The sequence below is a fragment of the Stylophora pistillata genome, chromosome 8 (assembly GCF_964205215.1).
Source record: "Stylophora pistillata chromosome 8, jaStyPist1.2, whole genome shotgun sequence".
Lineage (NCBI taxonomy): Eukaryota > Metazoa > Cnidaria > Anthozoa > Scleractinia > Pocilloporidae > Stylophora > Stylophora pistillata.
The window spans coordinates 17,423,739-17,442,090 of NC_142526.1; the positions used below are offsets into that span (position 1 = coordinate 17,423,739).

General features: G+C 39.9%; 3 protein-coding genes across 3 annotated transcripts; 1 reads left to right on the forward strand and 2 right to left on the reverse strand.

The window, feature by feature from the left end:
* Positions 1–189: 189 nt before the first annotated feature.
* LOC111329406 (BPTI/Kunitz domain-containing protein-like) lies at positions 190–7,833 on the reverse strand. The gene is made up of 5 exons (XM_022934113.2): positions 7,670–7,833; positions 1,750–1,920; positions 1,434–1,595; positions 1,060–1,236; positions 190–426 (listed from the first exon to the last, which is right to left on the reverse strand). Coding segments are annotated over exons 1-5 (561 nt in total). The 5' UTR covers positions 7,719–7,833; the 3' UTR covers positions 190–424.
* Positions 3,399–5,228, forward strand: LOC148725282 (uncharacterized). The gene has a single exon (XM_088731845.1). It carries the CDS (start codon positions 3,525–3,527, stop codon positions 5,172–5,174), a length of 1,650 nt encoding a protein of 549 aa, XP_088587971.1. The 5' UTR covers positions 3,399–3,524; the 3' UTR covers positions 5,175–5,228.
* Positions 7,834–10,200: 2,367 nt separating the features above from the next.
* Positions 10,201–17,402, reverse strand: LOC111329417 (uncharacterized). Its single transcript, XM_022934125.2, has 9 exons — positions 16,512–17,402; positions 15,949–16,018; positions 15,055–15,135; positions 14,595–14,688; positions 13,828–14,061; positions 12,083–13,195; positions 11,648–11,870; positions 11,075–11,185; positions 10,201–10,530 (listed from the first exon to the last, which is right to left on the reverse strand). Exons 1-9 carry the CDS (start codon positions 17,181–17,183, stop codon positions 10,258–10,260), a joined length of 2,871 nt encoding a protein of 956 aa, XP_022789860.2. The 5' UTR covers positions 17,184–17,402; the 3' UTR covers positions 10,201–10,257.
* Positions 17,403–18,352: the final 950 nt, after the last annotated feature.

An 18,352-nucleotide genomic window follows, 5' to 3' on the forward strand; every position in this document is an offset into this window, starting at 1 on the left:
GATTTTCATGGGTGGGTGGAGAGTGGCAGTGAAAGTGTACAGTTGACGGAGAAGATAGGCCAGACAGAGTTCCTGCCCAATGCTTTCAATCCAAAGTCCAACGCGCGCGATACTGGGACAACATGTCTCCCCCTTACAATATCAAGTGAAAACCAGCCAAATTCAGACACGTAATTAAATTGCGCTGGATATCTATATGTTCTTTTTTATTTCATTGTTAACTCGGTAACTGCTGAATATTACTATACTTTAGCTATCATTGAATACAAAGCTAAAAAAATAGACCATTCAGATGAACAAATAAAAGTCAAGTACGAAGAATATCACACTTTCATAAAAAGTTCATTCTAACGTTAAAAAGCTGTAAATAAGGCTGTAACATCTTTTAAACCGAGCAATTGTGGTGCATAAACCCATCCAGATACTCTGCAAATAAGCAAATGGAATTTGTTAGCTGTGCTAGTTGTGTGAATTTAAAAGCAAGCGGTAAGCCCAAAACTTGAAATAGAAGAAGATCCTTATCTTAGATTGACCAGGACTGGAAGTAAAATCCGGGTGGAATAAATAAGGTGTTTTTACCATCTTTTCTTGTGAATGATTGTTGACCGGCCGACACAGACACGAACGGGAACAGCTGGACTCGTAACACAACGAGCATACTTTATTCAGGCTGTCAGCCATGCTTTCTACACCACACAGACAGACGCTTCTTCGCATGCGCAACACTGCTGACCAACTACAACATTCCTACCAACATGATGATCAAGCGCCCTTGCTTTGTAACTAAATATCAAATAATTGACATTACAGATGGAGGCAACCCCCTTCGGGTCCTTTTGACCGGAAAAAAAAAATTTTGGTAATCCCAGACACGTACTATTAAAACTCGTCAACTTGTGCAAATTACATGTACGCTTTATGATGAATCCATCAGGTACAGGCATAAGAATTGTTTTCACTCGTCATAATGAGTTGCTCAAGAACCTTTCCTGGAAATTATTTCACAATTGCAAGGAAATGTACGTCCAAAAATAACTTAACAAAAATTTACAAACTTACAGACACAAACTCTCCTGCAGTCTTGAAGTTTCTTGAAATTATTCTGGTTACCACGACATCCACCATAATAAAATTTCTCACATTTCTTAGTGTGCTTGTTGTAGAAATACCGAGGCCTCCGGGCCCTACATGGTCCTACTTTCTTCGGTTGGTAGCAAATTGGCTTTGGTTTAACAGCTGAATAAAAAAGGGATAACTAAATCTACATGTACCATGACGAGGCTAATAAACGCAAGGCAAAATCAATTATTTGCAGTCTATTTAAACACATTATTATAAAGCTTTGGCCCTTTTTAATTTACAAGGAGCTTGAGCTACAATACTGAGGCTCACTAAAGAAAGGGGTTTTTCGAAAAACCACGACAATTACTTACAAGCGCAGGTTTTGTTACAATTACGAATGCTTCTAAATCTGTTCACGTTCCCCAGGCAACCTCCGTAATAGAACTTTTCGCATTTTCCAGTGCGGTGGTTGAAGTAATATCTACCGATCCTGGCCTTACACGGGCCAGTTTCCTTTGGAAAAAAGCATGTACCTTGAAAAGACAGAAAACAAAGATATATTACTGGCGAGCATTACCAAAACTACTACCAAAGATTGCACCGTTTATACTTTCGTCAATGCTCCCGTCAGGCTTTGCTACAAATATACAGCTTTCATCGAAATAGTTATTAGCCTTGATCACTTACATCGTTCCTCACATGCCTGCAGTGTGGGAAAGTTATTTCCGTTTCCTCCGCAACCACCGTAGATGAACCTCTTGCACTGACCTCTGGCCCTATCAAAGTTATATCGCGGGAAATACCCTTTGCAGAGACCTGGTTCCTCAGGAAGGAGGCAATCTTCCGTTTGGCCGTAACCTTTGAAAAAGAATCATATATATGGAATTAAAATTAAAAAATTCCCCGTGTGTTAAAGCCAAAGTAATCAACTATTTACAGATGTGGAGGTCGCTAGTCGTGGATATTTACTAAACAGTTAGATAAAATAGCACAAAAGATGATTTCAACTCCTTTATTTCTGCAACGATAATAACATCCACAAGTATAAATCCCATGGGATTTTCTCGGTGGTGAATAGCAAGGGATATTCAGAGTTTAAGTAGTCAATCAGAGCGCGCCACTCTCTTCAGTATGTACCAATAGCCACTGTAGTTTGGAGCGTTCTAAACCTTAGTTTATCCGTTTCAAGTGTACCATACAACACAACCTTGCGTTATTGCAAGAGTTCTCTATCGGTGGGCCCGAGAGGGAATGTAACTACCTGACCTTAGAAGTTTAAACGTGTGTTATCCGAGTACAATGTACAAGACTGTCACAATCTGGAATCTCACCGCGATAGATTAAACATTCGTAGCCAGAATCTAACCCAAAATCTTTTACAAGAATTTCACAGATGAACATCATCGTACTTTATGCTTCCGATCAGACAATCAATTCTTGACTGCCAAGGCTAAAACACGGACTTAAGAGTCGGTCCAAAGCAATGTCAGCAGACAAACTAAGCCACGTCCACGAGGCTGTCCCAACCAGGAAACTCGTCGTAATAGCTAAAACCCAAATAACTTCGGACTTTGGATTCAAATCCTAACCAAATGCCACATGCATATGAACAAATCATGAAAATTATCGCTGACTTACTCTGCGCTTATCATGCCTCAAAAAACTCGACCCTGAATCAGAAGTAAGGGGATGATCTAAGAGTTTAAACTTATCTGACTGAAGTCCCGACAATTGTCAGGGAAAATTACGTTAATCAGCAAAATTACAATAGCTCGTGTATTATTATGAAGGATGCAACAGTCTAGTAAAAGTACTGAAGTAATTGTTTTAGTTGTAAGACTCTCTCTCTGGTGTAAAGTACTAATAGCCAGTTATTGCACGCGTGGCATCGTACTTTAAGACCTTTTATAGTATGTTGAAATTACGGACAACCAGTAATTTCTAAATTTAGCTTGTACCGAAGACGTGGCAGGAAATCTAAATTACAGGCGGGTGACAACTCTAACAAACGCTGTTTCGGGAATCTGGAGAATTTCTCCGGGAATCGGGACACTTGGAAATTTTACCGGAAGAAACACATCGAGAGTGTAACGGCCAATCGTACCAACAAGATAATAAGGCTATTGAACAAGGATCATGATGTCGACAAGCACATCCACAACATCTCGTCACACAAGCTCTCACTCTTCCAAAAGCTTGTTCTCTCCCGAGGTTTAAAGTTCTCCCTTCCACAACGCATCGAGATAAAAGCTAGTTTTGAAAAACTCTACTGGAAACTGGAGCGGACACTTGCTGATGACAAGAAAGAGTTAACTGCCGCAACCCTCCGTTCTATTGCACTTAATTACATTGAGTGCAAATCACCGAAGCCGCCAAAACCACTTCAAAGGGCTATAAAGCAGTTGAAACGACTTGACAACATCGTCGTCACGAAGCCAGATAAAGGTACTGGTGTAGTCATCATGAACAAATCTGATTATATTAACCTGCTGAGCCAGGCATCTATCAATGATACATCGAAGTTCACACCGGTCAGCCTGCAGAGACCAAAAACGAGAGGCCGCCCAGTAAAGCATTACCACCCTCTATTGGAGAAGGAAAAGCACCTTGCATCTGTTGTACGGAAGATCTTACCAAAGCAGATTGCCGACTGTGTTTGCCAGGCTGGCTCACGCCTTGCCCATCTTTATGGACTCCCTAAGACACACAAAGAGAATCTATCGATGAGACCTATCCTATCTGCCATCTGCACTTACAACTATGCCCTCGCCAAGTGGCTTGATGACAAACTGAAGCCCCTGTCAAGCAATCGCTACACAATATCAGATACCTTCTCCTTCGCCGATGAGATTCAAAACCTAGTCATCGACGAGAATGACATTCTGGTATCCTATGACGTCACGTCACTATTTACTAATGTGCCGCTTCAAGAAACGATCGAAATCATCGCTGAGAAGGCGTTCGCTGACAACTGGTTTAATACTACACACGACCTCAGCATTACAAAGCCTGAACTGGTTCAACTCCTAGAAGTTGCAACTATGAATCAACTATTCCAATTTGATGGCAATCTTTACGAGCAGATCGACGGTGTGGCCATGGGTTTTCCATTGGGCCCACTTATGGCAAACGCATTTTTCTGTTCTATCGAAGAGAAACTAGATCAAGACAACAAGCTCCTTGAATTTTACAGAAGGTACGTGGATGACACGTTTGCTATTGTCACGAGTGTACCAGCGGCAGAAGATTTATTATCAACGCTAAATAACTGCCATCCGTCCATACACTTCACCGTGAAGCTAGCATCTGGAAACAAGTTACCTTTTGTCGGTATGGAAGTGCTCAAGAAAGGCTGTAAACTAGAAACTAGTGTTTATCGGAAACCAAAAAACACAGGCCTATTGCTTCATCACCAGAGCCACGTCGATAAAAGGTACAAGAAATCACTACTTAAGACCATGTTGAATCGTGCATTCCGCCTGTCGTCCACATGGGAGTCCTTCAAATCTGAATGTGATCATCTAAAGATGATGTTTACAAACCTCAAGTATCCCGACCACCTCATCAATTCCACCTCCTCTCACTTTGTCACCTCAGTTAGGTTGGAAAACCCTGGAGTGCAAGCTCAATTATCCATCAACGAAAATGCTGTTCACCGAGTGGTTTTGCCTTTTAAAGATCAAAAGTCAGCTGACGCAGTGAAAAGGCAATTATCAGATCTAAGCAACAAAATCGATCACACCCTTCATCCCGTGTTCAAGAGTCGCAAAATCTGTGAAGATCTCAGAGTATGTGAGCCTAAACCTCCTATAGTTAGCCAACAATGCGTTGTATATAATTATAAATGTGATCTGTGTGATGCAGAGTACGTCGGGTACACCAGCCGGCATTTACATCAACGTATTAATGAGCCCCGTAATTCGGCCATCGGCAAACATCTAAAGAACGACCACGGCCTACAAACCATCGGCGACCTGACCAAGCATTTCAACGTACTTAAAAAGTGCACTGGGAAACTGGACTGTTTAGTTCATGAAATGCTTTTCATAAAGAAGATGAAGCCCTCTTTGAACAAACAATCGGATTCCATACGCGCGAAACTACTTATTTAATAGTTTACATTTATGAACTCAACACGCGCAATTATTTATTTAAAATTTTTTAAAAAATTTTTAACTTTTTACGTTTGTCACCTTCGCACGGTATAAATTAGCTATTCATTTTTATTCTCTTCTCACTTGAGAATGATGACATGGAGTCATCGAAACGTTGTGTGCTTTTCTCGCTAATATTTATTCTTAAATGTTATTGTCTTGCAAGCAAAATATCAACCTCGCGCTAATGTTGGGCAAAGGTTAGGGTTAGGGTTAGGGTTAGGGTTAGGTGAGTACAAGTTGTGTGGGAAAGTGTTAGTGTGGAAAATGAGGAGTGTGGAAAATGAGGAGAAAGGAGGAGTGTGGAAAAGGAGGAGTGTGGAAAAGGAGGAGTGTGGAAAAGGAGGAGTGTGGAAAAGGAGGAGTGTGGAAAGTGAGGAGTGTGGAAAGTGAGGAGTGTGGAAAGTGAGGAGTGTGGAAAGTGAGGAGTGTGGAAAGTGAGGAGTGTGGAAAGTGAGAAGTGTGGAAAGTGAGGAGTGTGGAAAATGAGGAGTGTGGAAGATGAGGAGTGTGGAAAATGAAGAGTGTGGGTAAGGAGTAGGTTTTAACGATATGAACAACAATAACAAGCACTCTATTTCCTTTAAGGCGATGCATCATTGCGTTTTCACTACTAAGGAGATCAAAATGGAGATCAATGCGAACTTGTACTCACCTGTGAATATGCAAATTAAATTGAATCTACCCCTGGCTTACAAGTGACGTAGTTCGCAAGATTTGCACCATGTAGGTGTTGGCGGTAACACTTTTTTTGCAGTTAACACATTCACGTAACCCGCATTTCGCAAGATTTCCACCATTTAGCTGTTGGCGGTAACACCTTTTCGAACGTGACCAAAAATGTTTTCAAGACGCTTTCTGTCAATTTATAATATTCACGGCTAACCAGCCAAAGAAAACAACATCAGTGCGAGGTTGATATTTTGCTTGCAGACAGTAACAGTATTACCCAAGTAAGACAATTTTTATGCATTACTCTAAAAAAGTGAAAAAATGCTATGCTTAAGCTACAACATACTGAGAGTAATGTTTCACTCGTTTGATGCTTTTGTTTACTTTTTACCTTTTTGTTTTTAACGTTAAAACCGGGAAGCCCCAAAAGCACCCTCTAGCACAGGATTTTAATCATATCCTCAGCGTTATTCTTGTGGGTGTTTTGTTGTTTACACTGCAAACTAGGAACGTGACATGTTCTGACAAGGTCTATTGTTAAATAAGTTCCTATAATGTATTTTGTAGTTTTATCCTGATAAAGTCGAAACCGGTCGATTAATACAAGACAAGTTGCTGTGTGCTGCCCAATACTTCTCTTACAAAATTATAAATTTTCCACCCCGCACCCCGCACCCCGCACCCCGCACCCCGCACCCCGCACCCCGCACCCCGCAAAGACGCTATTCATGGTTAATATAATGCTAAACATGCAAAACCTGTAATATTTAAAGTTAGACAAGTAGTAATAAACGGCTAATCTTAGAATATGTGCCGGGAATTTTAAAAATTTCCGGGACGACTTAAGTTGACCTAGTATTGCTCAAACAGGGTTTGTTAGAGTTGTCAGCCCCCCGTTAAATTGAATTTTCTTAGCGAACTTTCTAGAAGGTTTTTGTACCTTAGAATGCATGTTATAATTCATTTTTACGTTATTTTTAATCGTGCGTAACATTCCTTGCTTGCTTAATTGATGATACAGTAATAATTTCAAAACCGTTAGAATGAAAATAGACAAATTAATGAGTTGAAACTGTAAATTGCAATTACGTTTTATGCTCTTACCAGTACGTGGAGTGGAGAAATAAGTAAGATACAAAAGCAGTACGCAATAAACAGTGAGTGAAAGTGGAAAGTGGAAAGTGAAAGTAGAGTTCTAAGCTTCTGTTAGGTTGTTCAGTTCAACAAGAAGTTCAGTTGCCGTAGATCCCCGTTATCAAGAACTATTGACATATTTCTTCCCTTCCGTCGACCGAGCAGATGGTCAGAGTTAGTTTCTCCCGATTTGGTCAGTCCAGTAGAACAGTTTAGTACATTCCGTTTTCCTATCCTTCCCTGTATAGTCCAAAAGTGTTGTCCAAGTCTACGTTGAAATCTATTTTTAGTTAGAAATGACTTCAACTAAAAATAATCTTAACGATGTTCTCGACCTTCACAGCGCTGGACAGAGTTATAAGTTTTTGAGTGGAAATTTGCTTTGGAAAGAAAACGTTGCTACTCCGCCTTTCGAAAGAAATGAAAATGTTCCTTCATCGTTCCTCCTCTGCGATAGGTAAATTTGACGTGACTACATGGCAGGCGCCATTAAAATCACGCCATAATACTATGAGAGTGAGGACGGGAATTTCGACATCAGAAATGTATCAAAACGTAAGAGCTCCAGTTTCTTGCGAAGTAAAGAAAATTATGTTCATAAACCTAATAAGATAAAGACACGGAACAAGCGATTACAAATCTCATACCTGCGTGAAACAGTAACACCAAAGCAACAGAAAATAAGGCTGACTTCATTTCGCCTCCAAAGCCTGAAACGTTTTGATAACTACGACCAGCACTCTTCAAAATTAACTGAAGGTTTGTGCGTGTTTACTTAAGAATGACTTTTTAACTATTTTTACTGACCACAGTGACTGAAAGGAAATGTGCGTCACGGAACATTCAAGTGTCAATATGTATTTCATAATGAAAGAAAAGCGGCCACGAAAAGATAGACAATTTATTAAAATTTAAAATGTTAATAAAAACGTCTCCTGTGGCTCCAGTTTGTGTAAGTGGATTTTACAAAAAGGAAAATATTTTGGTTTCAGCGGTATCAGCTAGTGTTTCAGCAGACGTATTTACTTTCCTTCAAAAATTTGGTCACATTCCCACACAAGTCTGAAAATAATCCTCAGCAAATATGTATTGTGACTGAGGTCCGGTCCCAATATAGTGTAACCATATCGTTCTCAAGAGGAAAGGAAGTATTCTCTGTTCTAAGAATTTTGAAAATCGGAGGTGCAATTTGCGTAATCAAGTAATTCTAGGTCAAGTCAAGGTCATATGTATCGAGATCTTACTGATTGTCTTTGTGCATTTTCTGCAAATACCCTCGCCTTAATACACGAAAGCTTCTCGACATAAGTATTGAATATGGTTGCTTTGATAACAATATGAGAATGGCAAAGGGGTTGTACGTGACAACGCGATTAAGCCCCAAATTAATACATGACGCGTGAATAATACAATAATGCGAGGTAAGCTGAGACTTGAATTTTACCCTTGACGCCCGAATATTGTTTAAAGTACACATGAGACACAAATTTTTATTAAAATCATCCGTTAAACGGAATCAGGACCTCCTCTTTACCCTCCAATACCCATTTACTAGTGGCTGAGTTACTACTCTGTGAGATTCTCTGTCTCTTTTTTCCTTCTCGGTATTCAACTGATCGATATTGTGATTGCGAATAAATATGGATATTAAACGGCACTAATCTAAACAGGTATAAGCCTTTTAAAGAGAACAAAGGTTAAAACCCAGCCGATACAACCACCAAATCTCCATAAGAATATCTCGTGTCGACTTCATAGAGCACACTAAGAATCGAAGATCAAAACCATTTTAGGTAAAAATACGTTTATTGTTACCACGAAGAATCTATTTGTTCACGGCTGATGTGCAAATTTTTTTATGTTTAAGGTGGACGGCCGGGCCCCCGATGAAGGGAGATGCAGTGCCCGCCGACCTACAAGACTAATCCCACCCATGGCTGGCGTGCAAGGCCTTAGGGTTGGGGTCCACCAGAAACGAGGGACACCAGTCGCCAACTTCGCTGGGGAATCGAACTCCACCTCACTGGAACCAAAAATTGAACACACACACGCAAAAGAACAAACAGAAAACTAAAACGACAGAACGATACAAGCCCAGTGCAGTACACCAATATTAACAATCTCTTTTATCAAATCTCTAGTGATATCGTGCGAAAGAGCTCTCTTAATGGTACGTGGTGAAACATGTTTTCTTTTCAGCTGTCGGAACGGAGCTGTTGGTTATCGAAGTAAGATAGTGCTTACACTCACGTAAAATCCAATACAAACAGTCCTATCTCATTCTTTCCTAGAGTTGAATAAAGGCTGATAGTTTCTAAAGAAAATGTTTGCGGCTGCGTCGGTGGGGGTAACGAAATAATTTGAATATATCAACAAAGTTGAAATGGTAAATTGGCCACCGTTATGATTATAAAAGCTGACGTTTCGAGCGTTGGCTCTTCGTCGGAGCGAATAGAGGAATTGTGAGTTGTGTGTGCTTTTAAAGGCAGAAAATAGAGCTACGTTATTGGTGGGAACATGGCAAGGAGAAAACACGAATAAATTAGTGGAATAAAAAGCGTTCGTTGATAAATGTGGGATTTAGACTGCCGATTTGAAAGATGAGCTTTTGTTCAAGAGTTTTACGGCTTTCCGTGCTACCTAACTGTAGGAAAGACCGCATATTTCTAAGCAACATATGGTATCAACGAACGCTTTTTATTCTACTAATTTATTCGTGTTTTTCTCGTTGCCATGTTCCCACCAATAAAGTAGCTCCATTTTCTGCCTTTAAAAGTACACACAACCCACAATTCCTCTATTCGCTCCGACGAAGGGCTAACGCTCGAAACGACAGCTTTTATAATCATAACGGTGGCCAATTTATCTTTCCTAGAGTTAATCCATTACTGAAGAAGCAAAGGTATTTTCATTACAATCATTGAAGCTTGGAGGGAAAATTGCACAAACGTGAATGCATCCATCTCGATTTTTCTGGGGGTAGCTTCACATTCTGACAGTAAATAATGTCAAAGCGCCCTTTTGTTCTAGCGAAATGTCGCTTAAGACGCCTCGAACATTCGCTAGAACTTTCGAGGGGAGATCACTACAAAAAACATCGTAAATTCGCGTATTTTGTTTGCATTAATTTTGCAAAACACTGTCAGCTGTAAAAAGTAACACAACACCGCTGCAGAGCTAGACGAAGCACTCAATAGTATTTTATTTGTAACCGATTCAGATTTGATTACTATAATTAATAGCGTCTCGTTGTTTTCACGTTTTTCTCCAGATTTTCCACTTTTCTCCGCAATAGCTGGTTTCGTTTCTCAATTCTGCTTAATTTCCCTCGAGCTTGTTGTATTTGCCAGTGTTGAGACTCTGCGTCTTGGCCCTGTGACAGGTGGGTCGATGTGTGTGCATGGGATGTTGACGCGGTATTTGACGCATAAACGTTTATCAAGCGAAAACGGCTGAGGGACTGGGTTCTTCGGAGCTGGTCTCCACTTCGTTGACGTTCCGGTGACACCTGAGGACTCAAATTAACTTAGTAAGACTTGATAGCATCCTATTGAGCAGTTATTGAAAATTGTTTCAATACCATTTGTATTTGTTAATTAAAACAAACGAAAAGTTTTGAGACATTATCTTCATCAGGTTTTGCATCCATGGCGCAGCTAATTATTTATTTATGTAAACTTTGCACTGACTGTCATTATTCGGGCAAAAGATTGACTCCTAAGTGGCAAAAAGAAACTGTAATTCTGGCACTTAAGCACATGTCAGCCAAAGCAAATGAAAATTCATCAGATGGTGTAACAACCCTTTCACTTATACATTGTATGAGAGGGCCAAACAGTCTTTCTTTCTGTCACATACTTTACGCAGAACGACGGTCCTTGATCTGACTTTGTTTATTATTATCTCAGTGTTGTCTGTTACCTAATTTTTTCATGTTTCACAGCTTAATGGTTGCTCGGTCGATCATTACTCAAAGTGGTACTGAAATTAATTGAATGGCCATACTCTCTTTCGAGTTAGTACTTTTTTAAGATTACTCCGACATCAAATACCTCTGTGAATGTCCTTGCACGACGCCTTCCGACAGCAGCACTGGTGACGCCAGAGCTGAGGGAAACTTGTTTTCGTAAGTGGCGGTGGTTCCCTGTTGTTGGTCGACGTGTCTTTGATCGAGAGACAAAACAAACAGGAGTCAATCGTTTACACCCTACCATCAGTATATGTATTCTCCATGCTGATCCAGATAGATTTCCTCAGGTGCTGACGAGGAGACTTGTTTAACGATCAAGAGCGTCTTAAGTTGGTGATCATTTCTTTTATTCTCATGACCTTAATGTTTAATTCAGGGGTGATGTTGTAAGGAGAAATCAGACGCTGATCACTCCAAGGGGTCAAAGGGTCAACAGAATCCTGTGAACCGCGCCTTACGTCTGCTTTTACATTTACACTGATTCCTGACTGGTTCTGTTGTGCAGACGATTAATGGCCTTTTTTAAACGAAATATTCTATATTTCTCTACAGGTATTTTTTTTACAAAATGTACCGTTATATGGACTTCTGATTTCAAAGAGTTTTTACCGTAATTTTCCTTAGTCAACATAGCGAAAAAACTCGAAAACCTCACCTCTCCTGAAGCGTTTTTATCTGGGGTCTCGTTTGCCCTCGTGTCCTCTGTATCCTTCTCAACACCTTCATCGTTGTTTTCTTCTTCCTCCTCTATCTCTGTTTTCTTTTTCTGAATTCGTTTTAACCTCTTCCGCTGCTCTTCCAAATTTTCAATTTCCTTCTTGAAATCAATTAATTGCTGTTTGCACGTGTCACGTGCCTCGTGAATTGGAGTGTACCATCTACGTATGTCATAAAACAAACAATGGAAAAATGATCGTATTTAGCATTGATTCATTTATTGGTCAGACACATTATTTATAGTTCAGGAGATTCGCAGCATAGCCATGAAAATTTGCTCCGGGGATGGGAGTTCACAAAAAACAAAAAACTCTTTACTAGCTCTACAAAAATTGCTTGCATCTTTATTATAACACACATGTCATCACTCTACCTTTCAGAGGGTAGAAGTTCATTCTCATATTTCTTAACATCTTCCTCGCTTTCCTCCGTGACGTTATCAAGCACAGGCGTTGGGGTGCGATTCGCCTTCCTCGTTGGTGACTTTATTCTGTTCTTGGCCATCTGACCACAGCCCGTTTCATCGCTTGTTTTCTCACCGAGGGCCTCATTTGGTGACCAGTCCTCAATGACGATAATTGGAGGCTGGCCAGTCTCTTCAACCTCTCCTGATGATGGTGAACTCTTCCTTCGTTGACGAATATTTCTCATCCATTTACTAGCAGCAAATGAAACATTCCATGGATTCAAAACTGGACTTCGTAGAGAAACAGAATCTTCATCTGACGAGCTGTGGTCATAGTTTGGTGGGTCACCCAAAACATCAAAAAGGCTTCTCTCGAATCTCCGATAACTTTTAGGAGAGAAACGGCGGCCGGGTATTCCAGTGTTGATAATTTCTTTCACAACCACATTCGGCTTTTGAACGGCAGGTTTTTCAACAGGAACAGAGGGCAAAAATTTTGGACTGCTCGTTCTGCTGTCCTCCTTAAAAGTTGCTTTTCCAGTGTTATCTTCCTTGGATGCAGACTTTCCTTTCCTGTTTCTCTCGTCTCCTCTTCCCCTTTTGTTTTTTCTTTTCTCTTTCTGCTTTCCTCCTATCTTCCCTGGAGTATTCCCATTCTTTGTGATTTTTGGCTCAGCATTAACAGATGTTTCATCAGCAGTAGAAAACACAGAGCCTTTAGTATGTGGACGTACTGCGACATTTTTTAGCTGCTTTCCGACACTTTTTGCTCTACGACCCATTGTTGGTGACCTTGACATACGATCTCTCGCCGGTGCACTTCTTGGTTTAGACGTTTCTAAAGTGGGTCTGTTAAACTGTTCAAGTGCTCTTTTACTCGAAAAAGGAAAATTAGCTCTGCCATCAGTGTCATTCTTGGAATTTCTTCTCAACAATAAGACGGCTTTCACGACTGCTGCAGCGCTGCTTGTCAAGATGGCAGATGATCGTCGCCTTGACCGAGGAGGCACGAAAAGCTGCTCCGCCTTCTTCGGTGCTCCGGGCATTTCATCGTCGTGATTTGGCTTTCTCAAATGATACCTACAAACGTAAGTTGTATGTGTAAAGTTATTATTATCTAGGTTTCTCCCTATACAATGGAGATTGCCTGTACCTTTTCCTTGCCAGAAAATTAAAGCCGAAGATGTGATACAAAAAGGAAAGCTGATTTTTTTCTATCCACCTTATTCCTATTTTCTGATCTCGGGTTTATCTGGAAGGCACAACAATAGATAAAGTCTTCCCCCGGACGAAGGGGCCCACAAGGCGTTAGCCGGCTCATCTGAACCTGATCGCCAAAACTTAAAGCACCCGGGAGTATGGCAGTGACAAGATGATGGTCTCCATGGCTCTCCTCTGGTTTTCCTGGCAGTTTGCCAGTACTCAGTTATCCTCCTGTCTTGTCTAGGAACACAACACGATGGCGCGACTAAGTCCCGAAACGGACCTCTCAACCCCAAAGTTTAGCGCGCTTATCGTTAGGGTACCGTGTCTCCCTGTTTTGAGCGTGTTTAAAACTGAGCTTATGAAGCTCTCCTCTGAGGTTTAAAATGATATAAAAGTTTTATGAATATGTTAAGAATTAGTCAGATATACAAGCATTAATTATACCTTGATAGTGGAAGATAAAAAATTTTATCCTAAAGTTGATAAATATCCACAACTAATATCACCTTTTAGCATCTCCATATTCCACAGCCCGAAAGAGAATTGGAGTCATTTCGCTCCTGTCAATTGTGGCTTGATATTTTCCCGCCATTTCTAACAGACTGGTGATCGTACACCTCTTGAAGCTCTGCCAGATGTCACTGTCACGGATGTAATGCTTAATGTCGTTGTCGTTGAAGAAACAGCGGCGATTCTGACTAAGCATTTCGATAATACTCTCGTTGGTTTTCAACGCCCACCTATGGTATCACAATGTACAGTAATTTCCATCAACAAACTGACAGATTGTGGTACGTTATGAACTAGATAACAATTACTTGTGAAAAATTGTTTCATTAGTGTGATTATTCAAGCTAAACCAGATATTGAAAAATCAAACTTACCTTACATTGTAATAAATATGAACCAGATATTGAAAAATCAAGTCACCTTACATTGTAACAAATAAAAAGTTCATGTAAAATAACTTTCCAACAGAAGTCGACAAGGATAACACTTACTTCCAAATTACTGATCTGGGCCCAGTTGTACAAAAGGCGAATAATACAATCCGATAGATAAGTCGCTATCCATTGAATAATTGATAGCAAAACTTACTGCGTTGTCCACTGGATAGCGTTATCAAACCCTCGAACAACCGGGACCAGAAGGTTAACTATTTCAGTGAACTCTAAAATTGTATATTTGGATGTCAACTGTTTAACAGTTTTATCAATTTTTTGGGAATCGATTTTGGTATTTATGTAAACAAAAAGACTACATAGAAACTTACTTGTTGACCAGGAAACAAGTGACGGTACCGATGCTCACAACACTGCAGAAACAAGGACTGGAATCCAGAATGGTGGATTCACCGAAAAATTCACCTAAAGGATGGAACAACAGCGCTAGTATTTGTTGACACTGACGCGTGCGATGGAGCAATTTTCATTTGAGTGTCGAAAGCAATTCGGTATATCGCTTCTCTTTTTTGATTGGTCTAATAAGCTCGCGCCGCTCTCTCAACCAATCAGATGCAACACTAAAACCAATTAGGACTTGGTCGCCCGCGTTTTCCCGCGCTTAAGGCAGTTTGATTGTTTTTACTTGGAGTTGTCATTGGTTTTTAATGGTATTTTCCTTTCATCCGATTGGTCGTTGTGATTACTTTGGTTTTCATTTTACGGCAGTCAATCGAAAAGCGCACTAAATGGAGTGGAATTAAGAAAAGGGAAGTAGCAGCTACAACCTACCCTTTTCGATTTGTCCAAGTTTGACTATTTCACCTCGGTTAACTTCGTCAATAAAGATACTCCTGTAGTACTGACATCTTCCTGTTCGTAAGGAAAAAATTCATTATATTTTGACTATAGATTCATTCGGCACTCTCTGTTTCTGAAAAAAAAATTATCAACACGTTGACCTCGGTTCGAATTCTAATCAGTTTCTACTGCGAAAAGAACGAATGGGGTTATCAAGGCATAATATCGCATGTAATTCAGCCACTGAACGGATGTTGGCCACAAAATGACGATGAACTCACCCGGTTTCTTACTTCGGCTAACTCTAAATGCATTGCACACGGAATAACAAGATGATAGTAATCACATTATGCCCGTTTGCTTTCCGGAAACATTCAGTCTGGACAAAGTACCGACCGACCCACTACAGGAAAAGTTAATGTTATGATATGGTGAGGATAAAGGGAATGCCACTAGTTATAAATTTCTCTTCACTCCTGTGAAATATTCTTGTGAGCGGCTTCTTTTTAGTTTGGCTATTAGATAGGGAGAGTAAAGAACAATTTTATTCTGACCCCTATGAGTCAAAGGAGTTTAAAGGTAACAAATTTTCTAAAGTCACCTTGCCAACAAACCATAAAGGCCACAAAATAACGAATTACGCATGAAATAGATAAGCGATATTCTCAATGGTGACGCTTGATCATCAAATCTTAATCTCTTACAAGTCAGCTACATGACCAATTTTCCTAAACGAACCAATCTGTTTAACGAACTGTTGGAATGTCACGAACTTCTTTTCAACCAGGGGTAGTGGATGTTGCCTCGATCTGCATACAGTTGAATTGACGAAGACATTTTCTTTATGTCTTTTACTGCTGAAAGATCGATCCAAAACAATAATACCTTTTGCAACAAAAAAGAGATGCTCTGGGAGATCCCCTTGATTAACAATGACTTTTCCTGCGGGATATTCCTTCAAGACACAAAGAAATGATAAATGTGTTAGCAATTTATCGGCAATAGGATATTACCATGTGAAATGTCCGTAGGTTTAAACGAACGGTATCAAAAGCCAAGCGCTGGGTAAAATATCCTTTACTTTGATTTCACGAGATCTGCCTTAAACTTACTTAAGTAAACCTTGAAAACTGATGTTGACATTTAAGGTCATTTTTTTTCCACAGGTTAGCGCATGATAATGTTTTAGATGACATATATACTATAAAGGACATCACACATAAAACGTCAACATGCAAATATTTATTTCCTATTAATTTTCATTCCGTCCTTAGATACTCAGTGGTTTCCCAAGTCTATTTTGACTACGTAATGAGATCTTCTGGCAGCTGAATTTAAACGTAACTTCGCTATAAACTAAAAGTTAGTACAAACTACTAAAAAAAAAATGTGAAAACAACTCATTCATAATAAGTATCTGAAATTCGTAAAATCAGTCGTAAACCTACCTGCCTTGCCATCAAACCAACTAATTTCCTCTTCTCTTCCGAAGGCAGAGCTTTCAAAGCGGCGACTTCCTCAATAAACATTTCAATTTCTTGAACATAGCGATTTTGAACTCGCTTGACGACGCTGTGAAATCTGTCGCGGTCGACTCGCAATAATTCAGTGACTTCCACGCTTCGTATACTGTCTGGCGGAGGAAGATCGAACTCTCTTCCATCTCCAGATACAAGACCAAGATATTCGCCAGCCACGTGTGTATAGGTTATTTCACAGTCGTGCGACTTTTCAGTCGCTGTGGGATCGCCAGATGAGCCGTTGTTAATATCATATTTAGCTTCCACAGATCCGCTCAAAATATAGTAACACGAAAGACAACCTTCTCCTTGTTGCTTACAAATTTCAACATCAGCCTCGATTTTTTGGTACGTGACAACATGGCAGAGCGCTTCCTTAATAAATTGAAGGCCTTTATGAATTTCTTTAAGCGCCGCGACAACTGGTTTTACGACATGTAGTTCGTCGGCTGATCTTCGAGCAGTGGAGCGTCGCTGTAAAATCTCTAAAGTCTTGTCGGTTAGCACAACTCCTGCTTGTGCTTTAAAAAGTCTCTTGTTGAAAACGGGTGGTAGATTAGGAACTGAAATGTTCGGTCTTGTTTCGCACAAAATTGGCATTATGGATATTTTTGAAATGGCACTTTCGAAAAGAAGGAATAACGGGTAGCCTTCGTTTCGCCCTTTTACGTCATAACCTGAGAACTGTCTTTTTCCTTGTAGACGTCATATCTATCGTTTCTCCCTTAACGTTTTAAACTCCAACTCGTTTTGTTGTGGCCTGACCATAAACAAACCAGGTAGCCATGAAAGCGAAAAGTTATGTAAATTAGGCTTTTCCCAAGCAGGTGTAAAGCTCAGTAATATCTATCATCTTCAGCTCTTGTCAATAAAATCAGTGAGGACTGCCATCTGTTGTCAAAAAATATATTCAGCTTAATCAAGACCAACCATTAACAAGTTGGCCCTAAATGACAATACTGAAAATGGCATCCTTCTGACGCGACGGTCAAAGCTAGATTCGGCTTAAGGGTAAATCTCCTTTCATGGATGCAAATTATAATAGTCGAGTGTCCAAAAGAGGTAAAGTTGGAATATTTGTTTCGTAGATATACTATGTTTGCAATCTGACAATTTAAAAAACAGATCATTGAAGAATATTCCATGATATGAAAATGACTTTATATTTTCAAATACATTATATGATTCGCATGATAAACACTTCAGCTTTTTGGCTGGTTGTTCGAAGCGACTAAGAAAGTAAATGCCACATTATCGCAGTTTTAACAAAAATTAAAATTTTTAGAACAATGCAAAATGAGTCATAATCATTATACTTTTATTAGAACGGGAGTTATTCACTAGATCAGAACTCTGGCTCTTACCGAAGACGTGTCTCTTCAACCAAGATTACTGAACGTAATCCAACAAATCCTCACAGAAAAGTGAATTTTGTCACGCAGTATTCCGTCACGCCGCGCTACCTCAAAAGTTGTTGTTGATCTCATAGGTAATTCTCCGTACTGTTTACGATAAAATCTTGATGCTAGTTTCGAGAATTTTATTTTGGATCAACTGATTATCCCCTAATTGTTATTTTCCTTTTTCTCATTACTTGTCTGCTCGATTTTGTATTGATATTGTCAGGAGAAATTCTGTCTTGGTCACTGATGGAGCTAACGGTGAAGGCTACTTCCTGCAATGGTTCGTTTTGCCTAGTCTTTCTCCTGGGTCGTCAGAAATCAGCTGATCAGCACAACGATAATGATTCGATATTTGTTTCTACCGCC